Source organism: Gopherus flavomarginatus, chromosome 21 (genome assembly GCF_025201925.1).
Source record: "Gopherus flavomarginatus isolate rGopFla2 chromosome 21, rGopFla2.mat.asm, whole genome shotgun sequence".
In the NCBI taxonomy this organism is placed as follows: domain Eukaryota; kingdom Metazoa; phylum Chordata; order Testudines; family Testudinidae; genus Gopherus; species Gopherus flavomarginatus.
Genome location: NC_066637.1, coordinates 1897035 through 1920144, shown reverse-complemented (window position 1 = coordinate 1920144; position 23110 = coordinate 1897035). Strand labels below are relative to the sequence as shown.

General features: G+C 53.4%; 1 protein-coding gene across 1 annotated transcript in view; it reads left to right on the top strand.

The window, feature by feature from the left end:
* ESPN (espin) overlaps nucleotides 1–23110 on the top strand; it is a 153109-nt gene that overhangs the window by 6394 nt on the left and 123605 nt on the right. Inside the window, exon 2 of the mRNA XM_050931619.1 lies at nucleotides 1697–1890. Coding sequence (XP_050787576.1) covers nucleotides 1697–1890 — 194 coding nt within the window. The remainder of the gene's footprint in view (nucleotides 1–1696; nucleotides 1891–23110) is intronic.

The window sequence follows — 23110 nt, the reverse complement described above, 5'->3', positions numbered from 1 at the left end:
GAGAGGTGGAATGCTGTTCCCGTTAATAGGCAGGTCAGTGCCCAGGAAGAACAATCAGCGAATTGTCCATTCCTGGGCAGAAGTATCTGTTAAGGGGCTGACTGAACATAGACTCCCAAATATGCTTTCAGTTTAAATGTAATAAATTACTGGGTAGGAGGTCTTGAGTGTCAGTGGCTTGCATATACATTCCCGTGTAACTCAGAGGTGCTGCAGTCTCCAAAAGTCTATATGTTGCTATTTTTTAAATAGCTCCTTCATTTTCACCTGGAGGTACTACAGCATGTGGAAATGACCCAGCTCATGTCTCAGCATTAATGGCCAAGTGCAGTATTGCCAACTCCCTACATTCAAGAATCAGGAGTCAGGCCCCAGCACTCATGAGGCCAGCTTTAAAATCATGAGATTTTAAAAGAATAATATATGTTGGGTTATTGGTCTTTGTCGTCTGGTTTCTGGCCTTTATGGTGCACTCAGCACACATTCAAGTTTTACTCACCAGCCACGTGGGCTAGAAACTTCCTTTGTGTTAATGAAGGCTCAGATCCTCATGTAATCACCTGACTCCAAGAGCTGAGTCTTTAAGTAAAACAGCCAATATCATGAGACTTGCAATAAAATCACTTGAGTTGGCAACACTGCAAGGTACGCGGTTAAACACAGCAGAGAGAACTTATTTCATCCTTCCTGCTCTTGGATTTTGATGAGATGTAGTTGCCTGTGATCAATATATGAGGGCTTAGGAAAGGAGAGGGGTTGTGGTCACATGTGCAGGGAGGAGCTGTAGGTCTGAGGCCGGGCAATCTGAGCATGTGAATATGAAAAAGGTTCTTTATTGCCTAAGTTGTGGATAAGTCACTATGCATGTGTTACAGGGGCAACATCTCTCCTCTTGAGTATCTTAGTCCCCCTCCTCCCCTTATCCTAGAGTTTAGGGTTCTAGATGCCCTAACAGCATTTCTTGCAAGGTCTTAGCTTGTTGTCGGAGTTTTGTAAGTCTCCCCAAAAGCACTTGGTTTATTGCACTCTGTGAAAAGTCATCAGCCGAGAAGCTGGAAGAATTAAGAGGCTCGGATGCTGGGGCAAAGCGAGTGTAAGGGTCTCAGCTCGTTAGTAGTCATGGAACTTTCAACGCTGACTTTGTCCAACCAAGGCCTTGTTCGCAGAAGTGCGCCCCCCCCGTGATAGAGCTGGCCTAGCATTTGGCACAAATTCAAGGCTCTCTACCTGTCTGCCTCATTTCTTGTTTGAAGTTTCCCAGAAGATGGCTAAGGTCCCAGACCTAGTGTTGTCCTGTGCTCTGATGCCATCTCTCATTCACTGCGAGTAGCTCTTCTGCATGCAAATAGACCCAGTGGGCCAAATATTCCAGCCTGGCGGAGCTGGGAAGGGAGAGCAAAAGTCTCCTATCCTGAGGCCCTTCAGAAGCTGCTTTGTGGTTTGTCCCTGTATGGCTCAGAACAGCCCATGGTGATGCTCTGGTGATGGGCTCACAGGACCACAGCCCTGTATACTGATGGCTAAGGGCTCTCTGGGGTTCCTCTGTGTCCGGGAATGTCAGAAGCGCAGTCACATGGTGTTCTGTCTGGAGCAGCACAAAGGGCTGAGAGGTGGGAGTTCAGAGGGTCTCACAATATCCACTGCAGTGTCACGAGGAGCACGTCGTAATAGGAACTGTCTTGTTTCGTTTCTGCAGGACACAGACAATTCTGGTGCCACTATCCTGCATCTTGCCGCCCGCTTTGGTCACCACGAAGTAATAGACTGGCTTTTGCGATTTGGAGGCAGCGACCCAATGATAGCCACGGACACAGGAGCGTTACCTGTTCACTATGCTGCAGCCAAAGGAGATTTCCCTTCATTGCGACTTCTCTTAGGGCACTGTCCAAAGTAAGAGGGAATTTTGTTTTTAGGGGATGGATTTGCAGTGAGTTCAGTTGACTGGTTTCTGCATGTGTTGGTTGTGTCCGAATATCCAGAGCAATTATAGCATTTGGTTGTTCTTCAGCTTGTGTACAATAGAGATAACCTGCCTAGGGAGGTTGTGGAATCTCCATCTCTGGAGATATTTAAGAGTAGGTTAGATAAATGTCTATCTGGGATGGTCTAGACAGTATTTGGTCCTGCCGTGAGGGCAGGGGACTGGACTCGATGACCTCTCGAGGTCCCTTCCAGTCCTAGAGTCTATGAATCTTTGAATCTAGAAACCCAAGTCTTGGGTTTATGGAGTCCACACGGCTAAAGCTGTAATTGCAGCATTACTAACATTTCTCTAACTTTGTCCTCCCATCCTGTAGCGAAAATTAATGTGTCTGACCTGCTGGCTGGCAATGACTAGATCTTATGGCGAATTTCCAGATTCATATTAAGATTCCCCTTTTTATACATTTATACAATTTTTGGCTAACACATGATACTGCCACTGCCACTGCCCAGTATCTGGGGGGGGGGGGGAGAGAACTCAGTGGTCTGAGCATTGGCCTGCTAAACTCAGGAATGTGCATTCATTCCTTGAGGGGCCACTTAGGGATCAGGGCAAAAATCTGTCTGGGGATTGGTCCTGCTTTGAGCAGAGGTTGGACTAGATACCTCCTGAGATTCTATGATTACAGCTAGTTTTATTTTTGTAAACCATGCAATGGGCTTTCTTACCCCAGGAAAGATTCCTTAGGATCTAATTCTAGAATCAAATTGAATTTTCCTTAGATTGTGAATTCCTCAGTGCCAAGACTGTTTGGAAAGCCCCTAAAAGATAGCAGGCATTGCTGAAAATAAATACTAACAAGAACATAGTAGCAAATTTAAATATTAACTTCAGATTCCAAGTATGAGTTTTGGAACTGTTGTGTGAATAATGAATATTCTGCAATACCTGGATTGCTAAATCCATAGGTGCTGATTCTCCACTCCATGGGACCTGGCTGTAGTTGCTTACACCTGTGCAAACTGTGTGTAAAACACCACCAGAGCAGAATCCTTTCTACAGGTGCCAGACAGTGGAGAATCTGGCCCATGGTGTCTTGCACTGGTCAATTACATTACAATCCTTTTGCATCTCTTTAGTTCTTTCTTCTACAAGTGGCAGGATACTGTGTAAAGTGCTTGCTGAACTCTATGTGTCGTGTCTTCTGCCCTAGGGTCCCATCCTGCCAACGCTGGTGCAGGTGAGTGACTCTATTCACAGGACTTCCTTAGTAAGCGAATAAAGTTACTCACCTGCCTAAGTCTTTTGCAGCATCTGGCCCTAGTGAGGGAGAAATGCCTCATCTGGCTTGGATACAACGCCACCCAACAAACAGTTGGCACAAAGCCTGCTTTGGCTGCTAAAAGAATTGTTCTCATTTGTAAAACCTGGGCTTGCGAAGGACATGACAGCTTTATCACAGTGGGAAGTCAAACGTCCGTTCATTATTCTCCCAGGAACAAAGGGCAAGAGGCTGGATTTTCACTTTTGATGGAAATATTGCTCCCTGTTGCAGGTGGGGCTGGGGAGGATTTGTTCCATGCGCTTTTGGAACTGGGCGATAACACAGTCGCCTTTGTCCAGGCTATAGTTATGTAAATAGATTAGGCTGCCCTGCAGGGAAATAAGGCTGTTCAAATGTGTGGAAAGACAAGCTTCCGCCTTGTTTAAGGAATGTAGGCTTGTGAGAGGGCTGTGGACGTCAAGGCCCCTGTGTGTTTTCAGATGACACATTCTGTGCATGGTGAAATCCGGGAGTGCTGGGGTGCTTTACATTGGTTATTACAGAGTAACCTCAGAATTCCAGGATGTTCTGAAAACAAACCACTGCTGGTTATGCCCTAGCATGACCATTCCATGCTAACGCCTGCTTTCTGGTGCTTAGAACTTGCCCAGATCCAAGCTCTCAATCAACTCCCGTGATGTTGTCAGAAATTTGAGGCAAACTGACTGTTGACATGCGTGTGGCTCTGGTGACTTCCAGGGCGCTGTGTGTGTGTGTGTGTGTGTGTGTGTGTGTGTGTGTGTGTGTGTGTGTGTGTGTGTGTGTGTGTGTGTGTGTGTGTGTGTGTGTGTGTGTGTGTGTGTGTGTGTGTAGCTTAAATTCCGGACCCAGGACCGTATTGGGGGTGGAATTTCACCTGTGCTGATAATCTCTGTTCTCTGACCATGAGCCTGTCTCTGGGTTTAATGCTCCCACCTGGTGATTAAAACTCTTAGACGTCTGTCCCCAAAATAGCTGCATTCTCTCTGCAGCTGGGAATGGGGTCCCAGCTCTTGACTGGGACCCTGTACAGGTTCCCCCATAGCCTGCTGGATGTGAAGCCAAAATGCTAGATGGTCAACAAAAAGCAAATATAAAATGATCAGGGGTGAGAAAAGCAGGTCACTCAAACATCGCGGATCTGTGCACCACAGATTACAAAAGTTCTAATCGTATTTTCCGTGATGGGCAGGAGGACAGGGCTATAAATACTCTGCAGCTCTTTGGTAATTAACATTCAGTTACACAGGGACTTTTCACAGGAAGATTCTTAACAAAGTCAAACACACTTTTGACAAAATGGAACAGAATCAAATCCTCAGTAATGACAGCATCCAAAATGCAGCTACCTCTGGGCCCTTAGCAAGTGTCAGCAACCGCCCCGCCCCCCAACAGCTCCCACTCATGTAGCAGCAGAACGTGGGAGACTGAAGTAAGTCCCTTCCAGTGTAACTCCTGACAAAAACACCAACCCCATCACCACCAGCTGGGCACAGGGACCACAGGGCAGAAGTGATGATTCTGGGTCATAAATGAGGTGCGGACAAGTCTGGTAACCAAGCACCATGATGAAAAGTACTTATATTGTGGGCTGGGCATAAGACAGGCAGGCAAGGCTGACGCTTCCATTTAGGTGACCTAGGCGGCCGCCTAGGGCACCAGGATTTGGAAGGGCGGCAATTCGGCGGCAGGGGTCCTTCCGCGCTCTGGGTCGTCGTCGACAATTCTGTGGCGGATCCTTCACTCACTCCGGGACCCGCTGCCGAAGTGCCCCAAAGACCGGAAGCGCGGAAGGACCCCCCCCCTCCGCCGCAGAATTGCCACCAACAACCGGGAGCGCAGAAGGGCCAAAAACCCTGGCACCGCTCCTGCAGGCAGGGGAGGGCAGCCAAATGAGCCAGATGTGCTCGTGTGTCTAAGAGCATTGCACAAGTCTGGGGCCTTTCATTGGCCGGCACACACACTCCAGAGCCATTGGAGAGGGTGCCAACGCTCGTTAAATCTACCCAGTTTTCCCACAGCAACATATAAATGCATTCAAGGTCTCGGCCAAAGCCAGTCTGCAAATCTAGGCTCAGGATGGCTTTCCACTGACTCCCAATCGCTGTCCAAAGAGAAATGGAGCATTAACTAGTGGGGTTGGCTGGGAACTGCATGATGATGACCCTTAGCACTGACCGAAGGTCTGAGAGCACCCACAGGACAGGCTTCCTGGAGGAGGCGGGGCAGGCGTGTCAGCTATCGCTAGCTGCATTGCTCAAGATGAGGGCCAGGGCAGGAGCACGATACCCTGGGATGCCCAAGGACACAAATCCCAGCCCTTCCCTATCGCTGGTAGCAAACAGAACTGTCCTTTGCTTGTGAGATGGCTGCACTGGAAATACAGATAGACAGAGACTGTCTCTGTTTATTGATAGGCATTTCTGTGGTACTCGGCAGCAGCCTTAACTCTGCCCCTTTATCCCCACCACCTTCCACCCATGGGTCTCCATGTGTGTTGGGGAGGGGTCAGGATGACCCTTGTGCCACACTGGACAGGGGCTGCCACGTTTGTCAGCAGATGTTTCCCAGCTGATGGGCAGTGCAATGCCCAGGATTTAGACACGGCAGGCAGAGGGACCCTGGACTAAGCCTCTCTACTCCGTCAGATTACAGCCCTTAGCTGATGAAAGCAGTGTGCTGGAAGGCTGCCAAGCAAGGCACACAGACACCCCAGCCCTGACGGACAGGCCGGCAGACGTCTCCCGGGTGTTCCAAAGCCCATGGAACCCAGAACTGCCCCTGCCTGCATTTCCCATGGGGATGGAGACAGCTGCTGAAAAGGACCAGTGGAGACTGATGAGACAGGAGCTAGAGCAAGGAGAGCTGGCTGGGCATGCAGTTGCCAGCAGAGCTGGAGGAACATGCCTCCTGCAGGAGCATTTGGAGGGGAAACCCTTCTCCTCTCTGGTTCATTTAAAACCCATCCCGGGAGCCTTCAAAGTGGGGAATTTGCAGGGGAAGGGGGTTGTGTTGTGAAATAGTTTGAAGTCTGACATGGATTTTGGGTAGGGTTGTGAGCAAATGGCTCCTGCCCCAGCCCTCTGAGAGGCCCCAGTCCAAGCAGGAGAGTCAGCCCCTCGGGGAGTGGGTGGGAGGTGGAAAGTGTAGGGATGCGTGAGCCTGCTGGCACTGGGGAGCAGCATTGCCTTCTGTTTGGGGGCTGGCTGGGACTCACCATGTTCAGTGCTGCCCAGCTCCCCCCACCCCCTGGCCTAGAGAACTGGGCCCTTATAATGAAAGGCCCGAATGTGAGCTCCTTTTGCTGCCCAAGCTGTATCTTGTGAGGTGGGGGCTTTGATTTCAGTTTCTGGGCTGGTTGTATCATTGTGGGCTGGCTGCTTCGGAAGAATCAAGCCTAGGTCTGTGCTGCAGGCTGGATACCAGATCCGGCCCGGCCTGGCCAGGCCTCTGTTCCTCACATGGCTGGGGGAAGGAAAGGGGTTTCTGCCACAGGCAGACGCATGGACAATAACAAATCCCGCCTCCCCACATCCAGAATTGTCTGTTCTGGGTTTACCCCAAAAGCAGTGGGGCGAGAAGGGGATATTCATGGATAGGAGAGAGAAGCATGGCAGGGCTTTGGCTTCTGAGAGCAGAGGCAGGTGTCTGATGATAGCCCCCGAGTTATCGGTTATTCAGGCTGAATGTGAGAATTGAGGCTAGACATGCTCCCCATTTCACAGGGAAAAGACGAATCTGAACATCATTTGGGTGTCACTCCAGCCCGGCCCTGTGATAGCGGCTGCAGGAGCAGCAGGAAGCCTGGCTTGCTCCATTTTTCCTGCTCTCACAAAAACGGAGGGAATTCTTCAAGGGCTGTGTAAGAAATAGTTACCACTGGCGGATTTCACAGCTGCTCTCTCAAAGGGACATCACTCAGCCTCACATGCCCCTGCAGAAGCTTTTGAGAGCTGTGCCCACCTCCGATAGTGCTCAGGCAGCAGGACCCTTGGCGGTGCAGCAACTGGCGTGGGGGGTGGGGGAGCTCAGAATGCTTGAATCTTTGGGTCTGGGGGTGTGAGGTGTTCACAGCAATAGCTAGGCCAGGAGAGGATTCTGCCTGGCTAGGGGGAGTTTAAATAGCCAGGCTCTATGGAAAGTCAAGATAACAAATGTAAAAATAGCCCACACCCTTTAAATGCCAAACCTCCTCCAAACAGGACTTCCTGCAGCCAGGTCTAATCTGTGCCTCCTATCAGCCAAGCCCCAGAGCACCGCTGTCCCACTGCTCCCAGGCTCTGCCCCTCCTGGAAAGCTGCCTGCTGCCCCCCACCCTGCTAACTAGCAGAATGCAGTGGCTTTTGAAGAGATGCTTTAAGCTGCTGGAGCCTGGTTGGGGCTCTTCTCCCCAGAAGATCACTCCAGCAAGCCTGACTATGGAAACTGTGCTCAGTCCCAGGCCTGCCTGCCAGCGTGACAGGAGCATGCAAGACTCTCTCGGGTTTAGCTGCATCTGACTCTGACTCCATTCTGCATAGCATACCCCTGCTGCGGAAGAGTGAAAATCAAAAGCTCCAGTTCAGAGCCATGCTGAGGCCCCTCCAGTGTTTCCATTAGAGCCACGTCGCCCAGGTCTCACGAGGGGTTTGATAGCATGGGCTCGCTAAGGCCGCTTTTTACATACGTCGGCAGGAAGAACCGAGATCTAATGAGAACAAAGCGTTTGCTGGCTTGAAGCTGGCCCGTTAGTTGATGACAGGTGAGGCAGCTGTTCTAGAACCCCTGGGCATTGTCCTCCTGTACATGGATTCTTCTGGCTGTCCTCTGGCCCTGGTGACACACCACTTGGTGTCTGCAGAATCTCATCGCACTGGGTGTGATTGTTACGGAGCAAAAGGAACACAAAGAGTATCAGAAGGCTGGTTAGACAATCACCAGAGCACGTTGCTTAACAGGGCAGAGTCTCTGGACTGTCCTGGTGGTTTTGCAAGTTTTGCTGTCTATTATATAAATCATGACTCTGTTTGTACAAACAAAGAGAAGGGTCAAAATATTTTTCTCTTTTAAATGAAAAACAAAAAGTGGTTTCAATGTTTCCACCCCACGAATAGGTTATTACAGCTGGAGAGCTTGAAGTTAAGCTCAAAAGGGAATTTATCCCGATTGCTTTCCCATAAGCAGCAGCCTTTCTTTTGTGTATATTTTATATCCTTAATTTAAAATCTTAACCAATTATTGTAGTAACCATGGCAATTGCTCAAATGCCGTCACTGCTTTGGGACCAATATGTGTTCAGGTGACAACTTGCACAGAAGACACGCTTCTGGTGCAGACGTGGACTGCAAGGTCTTATGCAATATCTACGTGCACATTTCCTTGGCTGCGCTGAACTAGCGCCATGCAGATCAGGTATGTCCTGCAATCCACTGATTTGAGAGCAACACAACAGCAGCTGCTGCTAATTCATTGACCTGAATATTCTCCAGATTCCAGCTACAGTCAGCTCCCTTGGGGGCTGGAAATGGGGTCAGCGTGCAAACGTATCTGAATGAGTAGTGTCCTGACTATGCATGGGAGCATCATAGCAAGCGTGACTTGCGCAGATGCACCCCGTGCTCTTTACTTTTACATACTGTCTCCAGCACAGGAAATCAGACCCTTCCCAGCCGATTAACCCATACAGGTAAATACAAGTCAGCTAAGTGGATTACAGGTACCATCTGTGGCTGTGCCGGTGCCGAGCATGGGGAGGCTACATGGTGCAGATTCCAGGCGAAATGCCTGAGCCCAGACAGACGAGAGAGCGAGCTAGGAGACTCCAGGCATGATACCTCGTTAGGAAAAGGACAAGGCAACGCAGATGAGCTGTAAAGAGTCACAGGGTCCATTGGGGCAGGAAGGTTGTTCCAGACCAAACTCACAAACTATAAATGGGAAGCTCAGCAGTGGAGTGGTTGACTATCCATTTAGTGAGACTCCCAGTAGAATCTATCCATGCAAGTGATATGGCAAAAAACCCAGTTATCAGGGGGGAAAGACTTTACAGCCCCCTGCTCAACTCACTGAACGGAAGGGTCCCTGCGTTTTGCTAAGTAGGCTCTTAATTAAGCATGTCTTAGTCACAGGCCTTTTACGTTTAATTTTATGCTTCTCCTGCAGTTACTTTTGCTGTGAGCACCTGCTGCCTGTAGGTAAGAAATCCCATTAATTATTTACTCCTGTACTCATAGGCCCTTCTGCTAACTGCCCGGTGGGAGGCTCCATTACAAGCCTTGAAATTCTATCTCTGGGAGCTGCCACACCAGCTAACAGGCAGGATGCAGCAGTAACAGTTCAAATGGGGAGAAACGACAGTGGGTTTGTATCTATACTGCAAACAAAAGCTCTACTGAAAGACCATGAAAGGTTGCAAAGTCAAGCACTCAGAAGCTAGGAAATGCCAGAATTAAGCCTCCTTTTTGCCCTCGAGGTAATCAGTGACTGGTAGTAGTAGAAAGTTTTTATCTTCTCTGTGGACCAGTCACAAGAGGGCGATGAGCCATACCATTTGCCAGGCAGCAGAGGAATGTTGGGCCTCAGGAATCCTGGATTCTGTTCCATGTTCTGGACAGGAGGGTTCTCTAGTGGCTACAGACCCTTTTGCTCTCTCATTCTCCCACCTCACTCACACACCCGCTGACTCCTGCCCCCTCCAGTTTGTTCCCGTGCCCCACCACCTGGCCTTGCCCCTGCCCCAACCTGCTGCATTCACGTCAGATTACTTCCTCCTTCTCCTCCACGTGCCAGAGCTTTTGGGAACTGATTTTTAGAGCTCAGAACCAGGCCAACTTTGGTGGATTTTTACAGGGACGGGCCAGGAGCCTTCCTGAACACAGGGTAATAGCCTGTGCTCACCCCCTCCCCGCTGCTTTTCAAGCGCCTGCTCTAAAACATAAAGCTCCTCAGCAAAACATCTGTAAGAATTCTTTAACCTTGACCCAACCTCCCTATTTTTCCTTTATTTTGGTTTTCACAGAATCATAGACATGCAGGGACCTCGAGAGGTTATCTAGTCCAGTTCTCTGTACTCAAGGCAGGACATGGACATGGCTGAACTGATTTTGCTGAAATTTACCCCCAAAAAATCAGCTTGAGGCAGACGCCTGCTCTGGAAAATTTCGGTCCAAATGGTTATAGTGTGGCAAAGTCTAAGCAACTGAAAACAGGCGTTTCTAATGGAAAGTGTTGGGCAACCTAACTAAGCTAACAGAATGTTAGGAACCATTAGGAAGAGCCTAGATAAGAAGACAGTAAATATCTTAATGCCGTTATATAAATCCATGATAAGCCCACACCTTGATAAGCCCACCCCATCTCCAAAAAGATACATTACAATTGGGAAAAGCACAGAGAAGGGCCCCAAAGATGACTGAGGGTATGGAACAGCTTCAGCAGGAGGGTATGGAACAGTTTCAGACTGGGACTATTCAGCTTGGAAAGGAGACGACTGAGGGGGTTATGAGAGAGGTCTATAAAATCATGGCTGGTGTGGAGAAAGTGAATGGGGAAGTGTTATTTACCCCTTCACAAAACACAAGAACCAGGGGTCACCCAATGACCTTAATAGGCACCAGGTTTAAAATAAACATCAGGAAGCGCTTCTTCACAATGCACAGCAGCCTCTGGCCAGGGAATGTTGTGAAAGTATGTGTAAAAGTACAACTTGATTCAGAAACGAACTAGATAAGTCCATGGAGGATAGGTTCTCCGATGGCTATTAGCTGAGCTGGTCAGGTACGCAACCCCACGTGCTGCGTGCCCCTGATGCTACCCTGCAGCGTATGCCCGCAGAACTTATGTCACTCGGGATGAATAAATCACCCCCTGGAGTGACGTAAGTTACACCAACACAAGTGCTTGTGTGGACAGAGCTTCTCCCACTGACACAGCTACCACTGCTCATTGGGGGTGAATTCATTAAGTTGACGGGAGAGCTGCTGATCGTTCAGAGAAGCACCCAGGCTCTGGGATGTTGTTCTGAATGACTCTTTACGGTGTGCCAATTGCTAGCGCGAGTGTGTGGGACTCCCTGCACCTCTGAGTGTCTTTTGCACCAGCAGATGGGGGCTCTACGGCCAAGCCACCATAGCCTGCAGGCAGGGGCGGCTTTATGAACTGCGGTGCCCAATTCCAATACCCGGCGGCGCTCCAGGGCTTTGGCAGCACTTTCGTGGTGGGGAGTCCACTCCCGGTCTTCTGTGGCACCGAAGGACCCCCCACTGCCAAAATGTCGCCAAAATCCCTGGAGTGGACCCCCCCCCGCCGCCAAAATGCCACCGAAGACCCCCGGAGCAGACCGCCGCTGGGTGAGTAAAAACAAAATTAAAAAGGCGCCTAAGGCGCAGGGCCCGATTCCAGGGAATCAGCCTAAAACCAGCCCTGCTTGCAGGACAATAGTTGGTGGTGGTGGGTCTGGCTTTTCATGTTTCATTCGCCAGGGTTGAGTGAGTTGCTATGGGGGGATGGGCATGAGCCAGCAGGCTGCTGGGCCAGCCCAGAAATGCTGGTTTCATGCTCTTTGCTCCCAGACAGCCAATCCCTTGGGCTTCTTCAAACTGAGTTACCAGGAGAGTCTCCTTTTGCTGGGATGCTGGTGCCACCTTTCCCTCTCCCTCCTGGCACAAGGGAACCATTCCCAACAAGCGCTCCCTGGCCCTCTGAGCAATGGCCAGTTTCCAGCACTTGGCATACGTCTGAGCTCAGGTGCCAGAGTGCCTGGGTGCAAGGTGGACCTGATGGCCTCTCTGGCCACACCTGCTGACACGGGTGCCAGTGAGCTGTCTGCCCCTGGTATTTCTAAAGAATCCTTCACTGCAGGTGCCTGCTGCTAAGTACAAAGCCAACACATTGAACCCCGAAATGGACTAAAGCTTCCAGCTGCCTCTGTCCCAGACTGCGGTGCTCAGAGCAGGACCAGCCCGATCCCACCCTCTCTCTGCTGCGTTATTTCTGCACTGGGGAGACCATATTCTAGGGCTGCTTATTTCAGCAAGCAATAAGACGTAAAGATCCCCAGCTTTGCTTTTGGGGCCATTAGCCAGCTCCCACCCACATGCTGTCCGCAAGCTGGGGCCAGCCTGAAGAATGCATTAAACTTGAACGATTAAATGAATTGAATTAGTATTATTAGCAACAGTAATTTAAGTTATTAATAGGCTGCCACGCTCCGGCCGAGTTGCGTTAAGTCTCAGGACGTTCGATGGAGCACTCTCGATTTGGGCCTGCTAAGCCTGCCCCTAATCTGCATACTTTAAACCCGCTCACTGCCACAGGCTCAAGCTGCAGGCTTTGTCTCGTTAATTCTTAATCAGCTTGGGTAGTGGCGATGCCTGGGAACAAGGGGCTGTTTTCCATCTTGCATTGTTTGTTTTAATCACTATGGTAACCAGCAGCAGCTAACCTGTAGTAAGCTAATGCAGATGGCGGGAGGGTCAGGGCTGGTTCTCCTTCGTCCGTCCGTGTGCTCCTGTGGTCTGGGGGTGGGCAAGGGGAGGGGCACGGCATACTCCCCTGGCAGAGGATAAACCGGGATTATTTGTAGGTGAATCTGGTGCAATCCTCTGCCCCTCCCCTCCCTTAATTCTCTGCTCCCTGCCTCTCCTCAGCTGGGAATCTTCCCCTGCCTCCTCAGTATGTAGCACCTCCCTTGGTCTTTGCTCCCCCTTAGGGGCTGCAAACACCCCGCTGAGCCCAGCAGCTGCAGCAGGCTGCAATACAACTAGGCAAAAAGCCAGGAAAATCAGGGGAGCAGTGCAAGGGCGGGAAGGGCTTATCAGCAGCCTGGGGTGACAGTAGGACAAGGGTGGTGGCCTGAGCGAAGGAAGGGAAAGCTTAGGGACAAAGCTCTCTGGCGCACAGGAGAGAGGCTGCACGCATGTCCTGGGGGATAGCAGCATGAGTCCAGCACAGAGTGGCCTGGCTTGTATCTGAACTGGCACAGCATGAGCAGCAGGCTTCTTGCACCCCTGGCCATGAGCCTGGGCCCTGTCTAGGAATCATGACCTCAGAGGTTGTCTCAGTGCAGGCTGGAGGTGGCTGGGCAACCCCCGGCGCTGGGCTCTGCCCCAGCAGTGCTGAGCACACAGCATTTCTCAGACTCCCACTCTGGGTTGGCAGAGGCAGCGTAGCACCAAGTGCTACATGAAAAGAGGAAGAGAACGGTGCCAGGCTCTATGATGCCCACTGGATTCCCTTTGCTCCTGGACACGTGTTTCGCCCCTTAGGGGTGGAAGAGCTGGAGCTGCCCTTATGAGACCCCTACACGGGTGAAATTTGCCCCCATGTGGAGGGACAGGACAAACCTGCACCACTTCAGACCTGTTCCAGTGGGCGTGGGGTGATGTCTAGGCCTGGGGACTGCTCCCCGGAGGGCTGTCTCTTTAAGGTAACAGTAAACCCCCACCGCGCTGGCATTTCCTCCCAAGCACTCCCATTGAGCTGCAGCAAGGCAGCTTAGCGCACCAGTGCCAGGGCTGCGTGTCTTTCGGGGGAGCTCGAACTGCAGGCTGAGAATGGCGCTGCCTGTTACTGTGTCTGTTTCAGCTTTGAGGCTGCTGCTTGTCTCCCTGTGGTTTCCTGGAGCTGGTGCAGAACAAGCTGCGCTCTGCCTGCTTATAGGGCAACACCTGCCAGATTAGCCCCAGTGTTTCTTGCAGCCCACAGCCACTTTAGAGCGACTCTAGCTATCCAAACCCCAGCACAGTGGAGCAGGTCCCCTAAGCAATGATTTACAGCAGTTTGTTAGCCTGGCTGCAGGCACAGGGCTGAACATTGTGCAGCAGGTTCTTTCTGTTACGGCTTATCTGAATGGCAGCAGGGTCCCTGCTGGGCCGAGAGAACAGGAGCCCCCAGTGGAGCGAGCTCTGAAATGCCCGAGTGTGATCAGCACTCAGAGCTGTGCATTCACCCACAGGGACAACGAGTTCCAGGCATTCCTGGGCAGCGCCAGCTCCTCACAGGGGCATTGGCACATTTCGTCCCAGACGTAAAGTTGCAACTTGCAGCAAATGCAGTTTTGGGGTTTCAGAAAGACTTTTTACCCTGTTCAAAATGGCAACACTTTGCTTCCAGAGGCCCTTCAACTTCCCCAGCAGTCAATGCCGGGCGCTTTTCACCCAGGCCTGGGAAGGAGAAGAAAGGCCCTTCCCCATTTGCCAAAACTTGGGTCATATTCCAGCCCATTCCCCAAAGTTTTGCTGGAGTTGTTTTCTAGCCTGGAGTTGTGCAGTGGAGCGCAGGGTTTGTACTTCAGATAACAGCTTGGCCCCTTCCGCTTCCCGCTACCAGTGGGAACCGAGCAGTGTGCGCCGTGTGCCCAGGGGCGGCTCCAGACCCCAGCACGCCAAGCGTGTGCTTGAGGCGGCAAGCCACGGGGGGGCGCTCTGCCAGTTGCCTCGAGGGCGGCAGGCAGGCTGCCTTCGACAGCTTGCCTGCTGAGGGGCCACTAGTCCCGCGGCTTCGGCGGACCTCCCGCAGGCTGCCACTGGATCCACGGGACCGGGGACCTCCTGCAGGCAAGCCACCAAAGGCAGCCTGCCTGCCGTGCTTGGGGCGGCAAAATACCTAGAGCCGCCCCTGCATGTGCCCTTTGCACCCGAGCCCTTCCCAGCATCTCAGCTGGACAGTCCTCAAGCCCTTCTGGCTCTTGCACCTGGACTGCTCATGGGGAAATGGCAAACCTGAGCATGCTCACAACCAGCTCCAGCAAATGCCTGGCACTTTATTGGGAGACCACAACGTGGGATATTAGTGTCACGGAGTCACCGGGCAATGCTCTGGAACTGCTCCCCACCAAGCCAGTCAGGACTTTGGGAGCCTCCTCTCCCTCGGAGCAGACTTGTTCAGGGCAAGAAGCTCACACGGCTTCACCTCCTGGGTCTCTCCTTGGAGCATTCAGCATCCTCTGCCCCTCCGTGTGCTTCCCACAGCGAACCCACCCAGGCGGGGTCCTGGGGGAGCCACAGGGTCCTGCACCCCCACTTTGCAGTCAGACGTGACTCTCAGCCAGCCAGTAACACAGAGGTTTATTCGATGACAGGAACAGGGTCTAAAACAGAGCTTGTAGGTACCACGAATCGGACCCCTCAGTCAGGTCCATTCTGGGGGGCAGTGAGCCAGACCCCCAAGTCTGCACTTCACTCCTTGTCCCCAGCCAGCTCCAGACTCAAAACCCCCTCCAGCCCCTCCTCTCTGCTCAGCTCCTTTCCTGGGCCAGGAGGTCACCTGATCCCTTTGTCTCCAACACCTTCAGCTGGCACCTTTGCAGAGGAGGGGCCCAGGCCATCAGTTGCTAGGAGACAGAGCGTCAGGCATTTAGGTGCACTGGCCCTTTGCTCTGTAGCAATCACACCCCCTTATTCCACCACCTAGATACTTAAGAACTGCATAGGGGACACTGAGGCACCAACACAGTATTCAGAGAAAACATTAAGAACATTCCCAGTTCACCACAATTAGTGCTCCTGGGCCAGATTCTGCTGTCACTGACACCTGAAGTCAAAGGAATTGTACCAGAGGAAAACCAGCAGGAGCTCAGAGTCAGGCCCTGTGCAGGTTCACTTAACACAGTGAACGTGACCCACCCATCTACCCCAAGAGGTGGCCACACCGGGTGCAGGTCTGAAGGACGGTGGATTTAGCACAGACTTTCAGCGCTGCCTAGGTATTAAACGGACTGGGTGTCCCATGGGCAGACCAAACAAATGTAGGAGAGAGCAACAAAAGCCAGCAGCTGGTGCAGAGACAATCCGGAGGTCGCTGGCATATGGCAAAGCAGTTTACTCACACATTCAGTATGCTGATAGTCCCCAATCATAGGTTGCATTAAGCAAAACTGAACCTGCACAGATTAACCCATTCTAGATTACTTGGGAATTGGCAATTATGGATTTAAAATGTGCCTGTTCACAAGATTAGCAGCTAATCTGGTCAAGTGCCATTAGTGGTGAGTTAATTAACAGATTTAAAATGTTAAAAAACAGAAGAGCACTTAAGTGCTACCAACATCTGGGTCCTTTGTGTGCATGTCTGTATGCCTGCTGCTCTGGCAACACTGGCCAGGAAGCCTACGGCAGGAGTGGGGGCAGTGCGTGAGGATGGCAGGAGCTGTGGTGCCATGCAGGGGCGGTGCTGGGCATGGCAAGGCAGTGGGCACGGGGTGGCAGTGTGTGGGAGTGGCAGGAGGTGTAGTGCCATGCAGGGGCGGTGCTGGGCATGGCAAGGCAGTGGGCATGGGGTGGCAGTGTGTGGGAGTGACAGGAGGTGTGGTGCCATGCAGGGGCGGCGCTGGGCATGGCAAGGCAGTGGGCACGGGGTGGCAGCAGCTGTGGTACCATGCAGGGCAACGCTGGGCAGGGGCACTGGGCACAGCATTGCAGGAGCTGTGGTGCCATGCAGGGCGGTGCTGGGCACGGGGCAGTGGTGTGTGTGCTGCGTTTTGAAGGGAGAGACATCCCACTGGGGCTGTGAGGAGGTTGGTCTGAAAAGAGCTGAATTACATAGGCCAAGTCAGTGCATCGTCTCAGCATCCATTGCCCCGCTGTGCGGTGGATTCTGGCCCATGATGCCTTGCTGCTTTCTGCGTCCAGCGCTTCCAGCTGTTGCACTGGAAGGACCCCCCAGAACCTCAGGCTGGCCCTGGGTGCCATCAGCTGGTGCCTTGTCTCAGAGCAAGCAGCCCTGGGGGCCTGGGCTGGGGAGCGGGGGAGGAGTGTGGAGCAGAATATCCAATATTGATTGATTGCAAAGGGCTGGTTCCAGTCTCCCTGAACATGTAACCATCTGCCCAGGCAGAGAGGATACAAGACCCCGCACCTCCCCCTAGCTCCCCACACATGGAGGCAGTGACTGTGCTCCCCACTGGTCTCCCAGGCCCTGGGTCCAGTGCCACCGCTGCACCTCAGAGTCCCCAGCTCCTTGGCTCTGACCCAGTTTGCCAGAGCACCCTTGTTTGCCCTCCTAAGGAATGACCCGAGCCCCGATGCCGTCACTGCTCAGCGAGTCAATTCTGGGTTCTGCGGACAAGCTGTGCCTGTACGCCGACCAGCCCCATGGCACTCAGGAGAAGGGGGTTGGGTGTGGACGGGTCACCAGGCAGGGGTGACGCTCACCTTGTGACCCAGGTTAACTGTGCCGTGCAGACAAGCCCAGAGGGTGGGGAGCCCCGCTGAGAGCCAACTGCAGCTCCCTGCAGCACGTGAGCCCCAAGGGTGCTGGAACAATGGGGAGGGTGCTGAGAGCCCTGGAACCGAACTGCAAACTCTGCGTGTGATGGACCCACCGCCAGCCACCCCTAGTGCCCGCATCCCTGGGCAAGGGAAAGGGCCCAGAGAAGCATCAAGTTCCTCTGAGCCTCCCCTCCTGCTGTTGTGCTTTGCGTGTGCTGGAGAGAAGGGGGCGGTGCTGTCACCTGCGGGGGCGGGGAGCCAGGTACAGCCAGAGCAATGGGGTGACACTGGAACAGGACGAGGCAGACTGGCTGGGCACTGAGCTAATCTCACCCCAACCCCCAGGCAAAGCTGCCACGGACACCGGGGACGGGAGAGAAGGGAGCGAGAGAGGGGACGTGGCTGTGGGCCAGTCTCCCAAGGGGGCCATGGGCACTCCATGCCTGAGCACACCAGGCTGTGGGGGGACCCCGAGTTGCTCGCTCTCAGGATGTGAAAGCCACAGGCCTGGGGGTGCTGGTGTGTTTTGTGCCCAGGGACTGGCCAGGCTCCCACTTGGGGCAGCTCCAGCCCGAGGCAGCTTTGGCTCCAGCCTGGAGGCCTGCACCGGGGGGCGTGGGCCCACTGCACTGGGGGCTGTGCTGCCATAGACAGCAGGGATCAGCTCCTGCCTCAGAGCCCGTCCCCGATACTGGCTATCCAGTGCCCTGGGCCGGCCGGGTAGCTTCCTGAGCTGAATAACAGGGGGCAGAAGCCTTGCGACCAACGGAGAGAGAGAGAGAGCGAGCGCATGCCGCGGGCATTTGGGCAAAGCCGGCCCGTGGCCAGGGGATCTGGCCAGGCTGTGTGGAGAGCACACCCAGCCTCAGCCCTTCTCACCATTACAGGGATCAATTATTAAGGTGCCTGGGATCTTTTGGATAACAGAGCAGAGTATTTATTGCTCTTCCTTCTTAAAATATTCAACAGGTTTTTACTGAGGGCTTAATAACCAGCTCCCCACAGCAAGCCCCAGAGCCAGCTGGGGGCTCTGTAGAGACACTGGCTGCAAGTGCTGGTTTCTAATTAGCAGCCTCCTAGGTGTGTTCCTAGCTGGCCGTCACGTGCAGCGTGCGTGGCACTTGGGCTGGTCGGAGCTAGCACCAGTCACTGCCTGAAATCCAGCACCGTCCGGCTACGAAATGAGTCTGGGCTCTTGGTGCAGATACCATTGGGCAGGCCTCCGCATTCGCAAAAACACCATCCCTGTGGGGCCGTGGGGCTGCGGCTGGCAGAGCGCCCTGTATACATGGACATGCCGGAGGCACCCCCTGTGCAGAGGCCCTGACTGATCAGGAGGGCGGTTATGGGTGAAGCTTGTGATGCTGCTGCCCACCCAGCCTGTGCTGGCTCCCGCTGCCTGCCGAGGGTTTATCCTGAGCAAGCCATGGTCCCCTCCGGAGCTGTTCTCAGCCTGGCACCCGTCCTGGCCTGCAGAGTACATGGCAGTGACCCAGCGACTGGCTGCTTCTCTCTTGTCATCCCCCAGCACCATCAGTGCCACCTCCAGGGCCCAGTTCCCTTCCCACCTGCCACTCCTGCACCGACATCACGTTCTCGCTATCTTGCTCCTGGGAACCCTGGACCAGACTGGTCCCTGATGTAACACCAAAGGCCCTAAAATAGACCCCTACCAACAAGCATTGGCTCTGTGGTCAGAACTAGAGCTGAAGCGGAAATCACCAAACTCCTGTTCCTGGCTCCCCCAGGCAGTCGCCTCCTGCCCTTCCTCCCCCGCCAACATGGGTCAGTTTTTCTCCGCTTTGTGCTGTGTCTCTACGAGCTGCACCATGGCTTGACAGCCTGCTCAGTAGCAGTGTCAGGCCCCCTCCCTGGCAGGAAGGGCTTCTCCTAATCATCGTGAGGAGCTTTTACAACCCTGGCAGGCCCAGGGCAGGGGGTGCAGCCACAGCCCATTTGCCCACCCCTGGTTAGCCCAGGAAGCAGGCTGGAGTTCTCTGTCCTACGGCGACTAGCTCTGAGTTGCTGGACTTGAGACAAGGCCTGGGCAGGGACGCGACTGACACTGCGTGTGCGTGTGTGCAATGAATTCAGCACCACTGGCTGTTTCATGCTCGGTGCAACTCCACTGAGTCCTAGGGATTTACACTGGCGATGGATTTGGCCCAAAGCTCTTTGCTTCTAATGATGGTGCAGATAAATGTGCTATTTGCAAAGGCCACTTGCCTTGCAGCCCTGGCTCATGGCTGCAGCTGGCGATGGATTCGCACTGCTCTGTTACTGTCCTAGCGCCAGCAGGGGAAAGTGCCAAGTGTGGTACTGCCCTGCATTAGGCCTGGGGGCCGGGGGTGCTTAGGGCACGGCCTGGGGATGGGGCTGGAATGCCGGAATTCACCCCCCACCCAGCTTTTCTGGCCAGTCCCTGTGTCTGCTGATGGAGTCAGGAGCACTGGACTGCAGGCGGGAGCCTGACTGGGCAGCACCCAGCAGCATGGCTGCCCCTTCCCACACCCTGGCATTGCTGCGTGCCCCACCTGGCATTAGCCCTGTGGGCAGCAATAACGTTGTGGGATTTGGTCATCTCAGTGCCAGGCTGAACCCGTGGCGTGTGCTGGGGGATGGGCCAGGCCTGAATGTGGACCCTTTCGGATGAGTCCCCTGAGCTGCAGATGAGGCCCTGCATTCCCAGTTGGTTAGCTCGAGAGCTGCCAGCCGCTATGTGGTGCAGCCTGCCCCGGGATCCCAGCTGAGCTCACGTCTCAAGAGCCCTTGCTGTGGAGGGCTCAGGCTGTGCAGCTCCCCTCGCTGTGCCAGCTGGCGTAGGCACTTCCCAGTCAAAGGGGCATTGCTCTCCGCAGCCTAGTGCTTGTGCCCCACGCTGGCATCTCCTTCCCTCCCCTTTCCCAGGGTGAATCTCACAGTCCTAGGCCAGCCATCAGGGCCTGTCGTACAGGGGCTGCCCGACCGTCCCGCGGTCTGCGTGATAGTGCGCAGTGCAGTGCCCAGCAAAAGCATCGCGTCCCAAAGTGGAGTTGTGCTGCATGCAGCTAATTGCTTCCCCCGGGGAGGGAGAATGGAGACCCACCATCCTCTCAGCCCCTCCCCCTGCAGTCCGTAACTGCAGGCAGCGGGAGCGATGCTGGAGGAAGGAGTGTGGAATCTGGCCCTCATGCCCATGGGCACCACTATGCTGCCGCTTTGCACCATGCACTGCAGGACTTGGCTGCGACAGGATGGGGCTGGGGGGATCTGCGGGCTCTGAACAGTGTCAGGGTCAGGGCACCAATGAGATTGCGTGCAGAGGTGCCAGAAACCTAAAAAAAAAAAGCACGTGGCAATATTAGCACATCCACGGGGAGCGTGTCTGCTCCAGACCGTGCGGAGCCCTGCTCTGAGCACATCAGCCAGGGATAACGGCCTGGACACTCAGGGCTGGCTGGCTAACTTTGCCCCCTCAGCTCACCCTCTGCTGCACTTCCAGGTCTCATCTGAAAGGGAACTGAGCTGTGAGCTGAGGAGGAGCCCGCACTGCTGTGGGGGCTTCACCTTGCACCCAGCCGGAGGAATCCCAGAGCTGCCGGCTCCTCTGGTTGCTAACATTTGGTCTGGGCATGAAGTTTAAGCCACTAGCCCAAGTAATTCAATTGCTGGGTGGGTTCTTCTCTCTCATCCCAATTATTTCATTACAGCTTCTTCCTCTGCTGTGATGGGCAGGGCCAGCCACAGCGTCTGTGTTTATTGGATGCCTAATCTGCTTATTTGAAAATACTGCTAAATTGCAGTGTCCAAAAACAGCCGAAGGAACGAGATTAGTCTAAGCACACTCATTACCGGAATGACCTCCCGTGGCGGCAGCTGCATCTGCATCTGCAAGGGGAACTAGGGGAGCGCCGAGCGAGAGTGGTAATGCACCCCCACATGGTCACTATGGCACTCCCTTCTGGAGGACAGCTGGGTGGGGGCACTGCGGCATGTGCTCTGCTGTTCGGTGCATTGCTGTCTGCCACAGGGCTGCTCAGCCTCTCTGTCCTCCTGGCTGCCCTGCCCCCTGAGCATCTCCAGCGAGCTGCTGCATCCTTCCCTGTGCCCGGTCTGTCTGGGCAGCACGTCATGCCAGTCCCCACAGGATTCAAGTGCTCGTGACTCCAGAGGGAGTTGAGCACACTCAGCCCTTCACTGGAGATTGATCCTTTCCTCTCCCCAGCTCGTGTTTCCTGGGCACTGAGCCTTATCCTGGTCACTTTTCCTGCCGTGGTACCTGTGTCTCTGTAGGCATCTGCAACCCATGTGCCATCTCTGCAAGCACGTCCGAGTGGTGTTGGGTGCACGCATGCCTGGGCAGCATGGGCCGTGTGCCTGGCAATCCCAAAGCCAGCTGGGAGGATGTGGCATTATTATTTAGCCTGTGTGGAAGCCCTGCACCAACCTCTTCAGTGGTTTTCCCAGCTGAGCAGAGAGCATCCTAACAAACCTGTAACAGCCCTTCCGTGGGGCAGCAGGTACTGAACCTAGGGCCTGCACTGCCAGAAGGCTCAGCTCTTTTCCACCAGAGCCACAGGAGTGAGTCGTAGCTGCTGTAGGCTTTATCCTCCATGCAGACCAGCCCCTAAAGAGGGTAATTAAGTGATGTTGTGTGTGGCACAGAGCACCCTACACACAGTTGCAATAATCTTCGTACGGAACATGCTTTGGGAAGCATCACAACTCTGATCATTAATATTTGATGTACGCAGTGGGTGTAAGGAGTTGTGGCTGTCTGCTGGAATTATCAGCAGTGTGTTTAAATCAGGCATGTCAGGAGGAGTTGTAAACAAGGCTGCACTAGACAACGGCCTGGTCTACACTACAGAGCTAGGGTGACGCAAGCCAGCTTATGTCGACCTAACTCTGTAAGTGTCTAGACTAAGATTTCGCTCCCGCCGACGTCACCACCCCTTTAAGCTGATGTAATAACGCCACCTCCACGAGCAACGTAGCATCAATGTCAATGTAGTTAGTACGATGCAGTGTCAATGCAAACACTGAGTCGCTTATGTCAACTGTTACGCTTTCAGAAGCCATCCCACAATGCCCCTGCTGACCGTACAGTTGGTCCAAGTGCTCCTGGTGAGGACGCGCACTGCCGACACAAGGAGTGTCATGTGGACACTCAAAAATGATTTCACTGCTGTGGCGGCTCCATGCAGATGTACATTAGGTCGACCCACTTTTGTAGTGTAGACGTGCTCATAGGAATTTGTTTACTTCCCAAGCACTTTGAAAGACAATGAGAACCTAGTCAGGTATTCTGTAACCAGATCCATCAAGGGGTGGAGGCGAACCTCACACTAATACATGCGGGAGAAGACAGCATGGGTCTGTACCCAGCAGGAGAGGGACGTTTAATCTGGGTTTTACTTCTCAGAAGGATCCATTTCACAGATGTACTGGGCTATAAAGATGCGGGGGTGGGGTGGGGGGCTGGAACTCTAGTGATAAGCTATTGAATCAATCATTGTATCCCATATTACTGTAGTACAACAGTGGACAGAGAGAGGTCTTTTCTGAACAGTCATGGCACACTGGTGACTGAGGTCTTTGGGGCTTGTCTGTAGTATCGCTAGGTGAGGAAAGAGGGTTACTGAATGATATTATGCTTTAAAGTCTGTGGTCAAACAGGGAGAAAGAGGTCCCCACCACCCCAGATGGGAGGAAAAG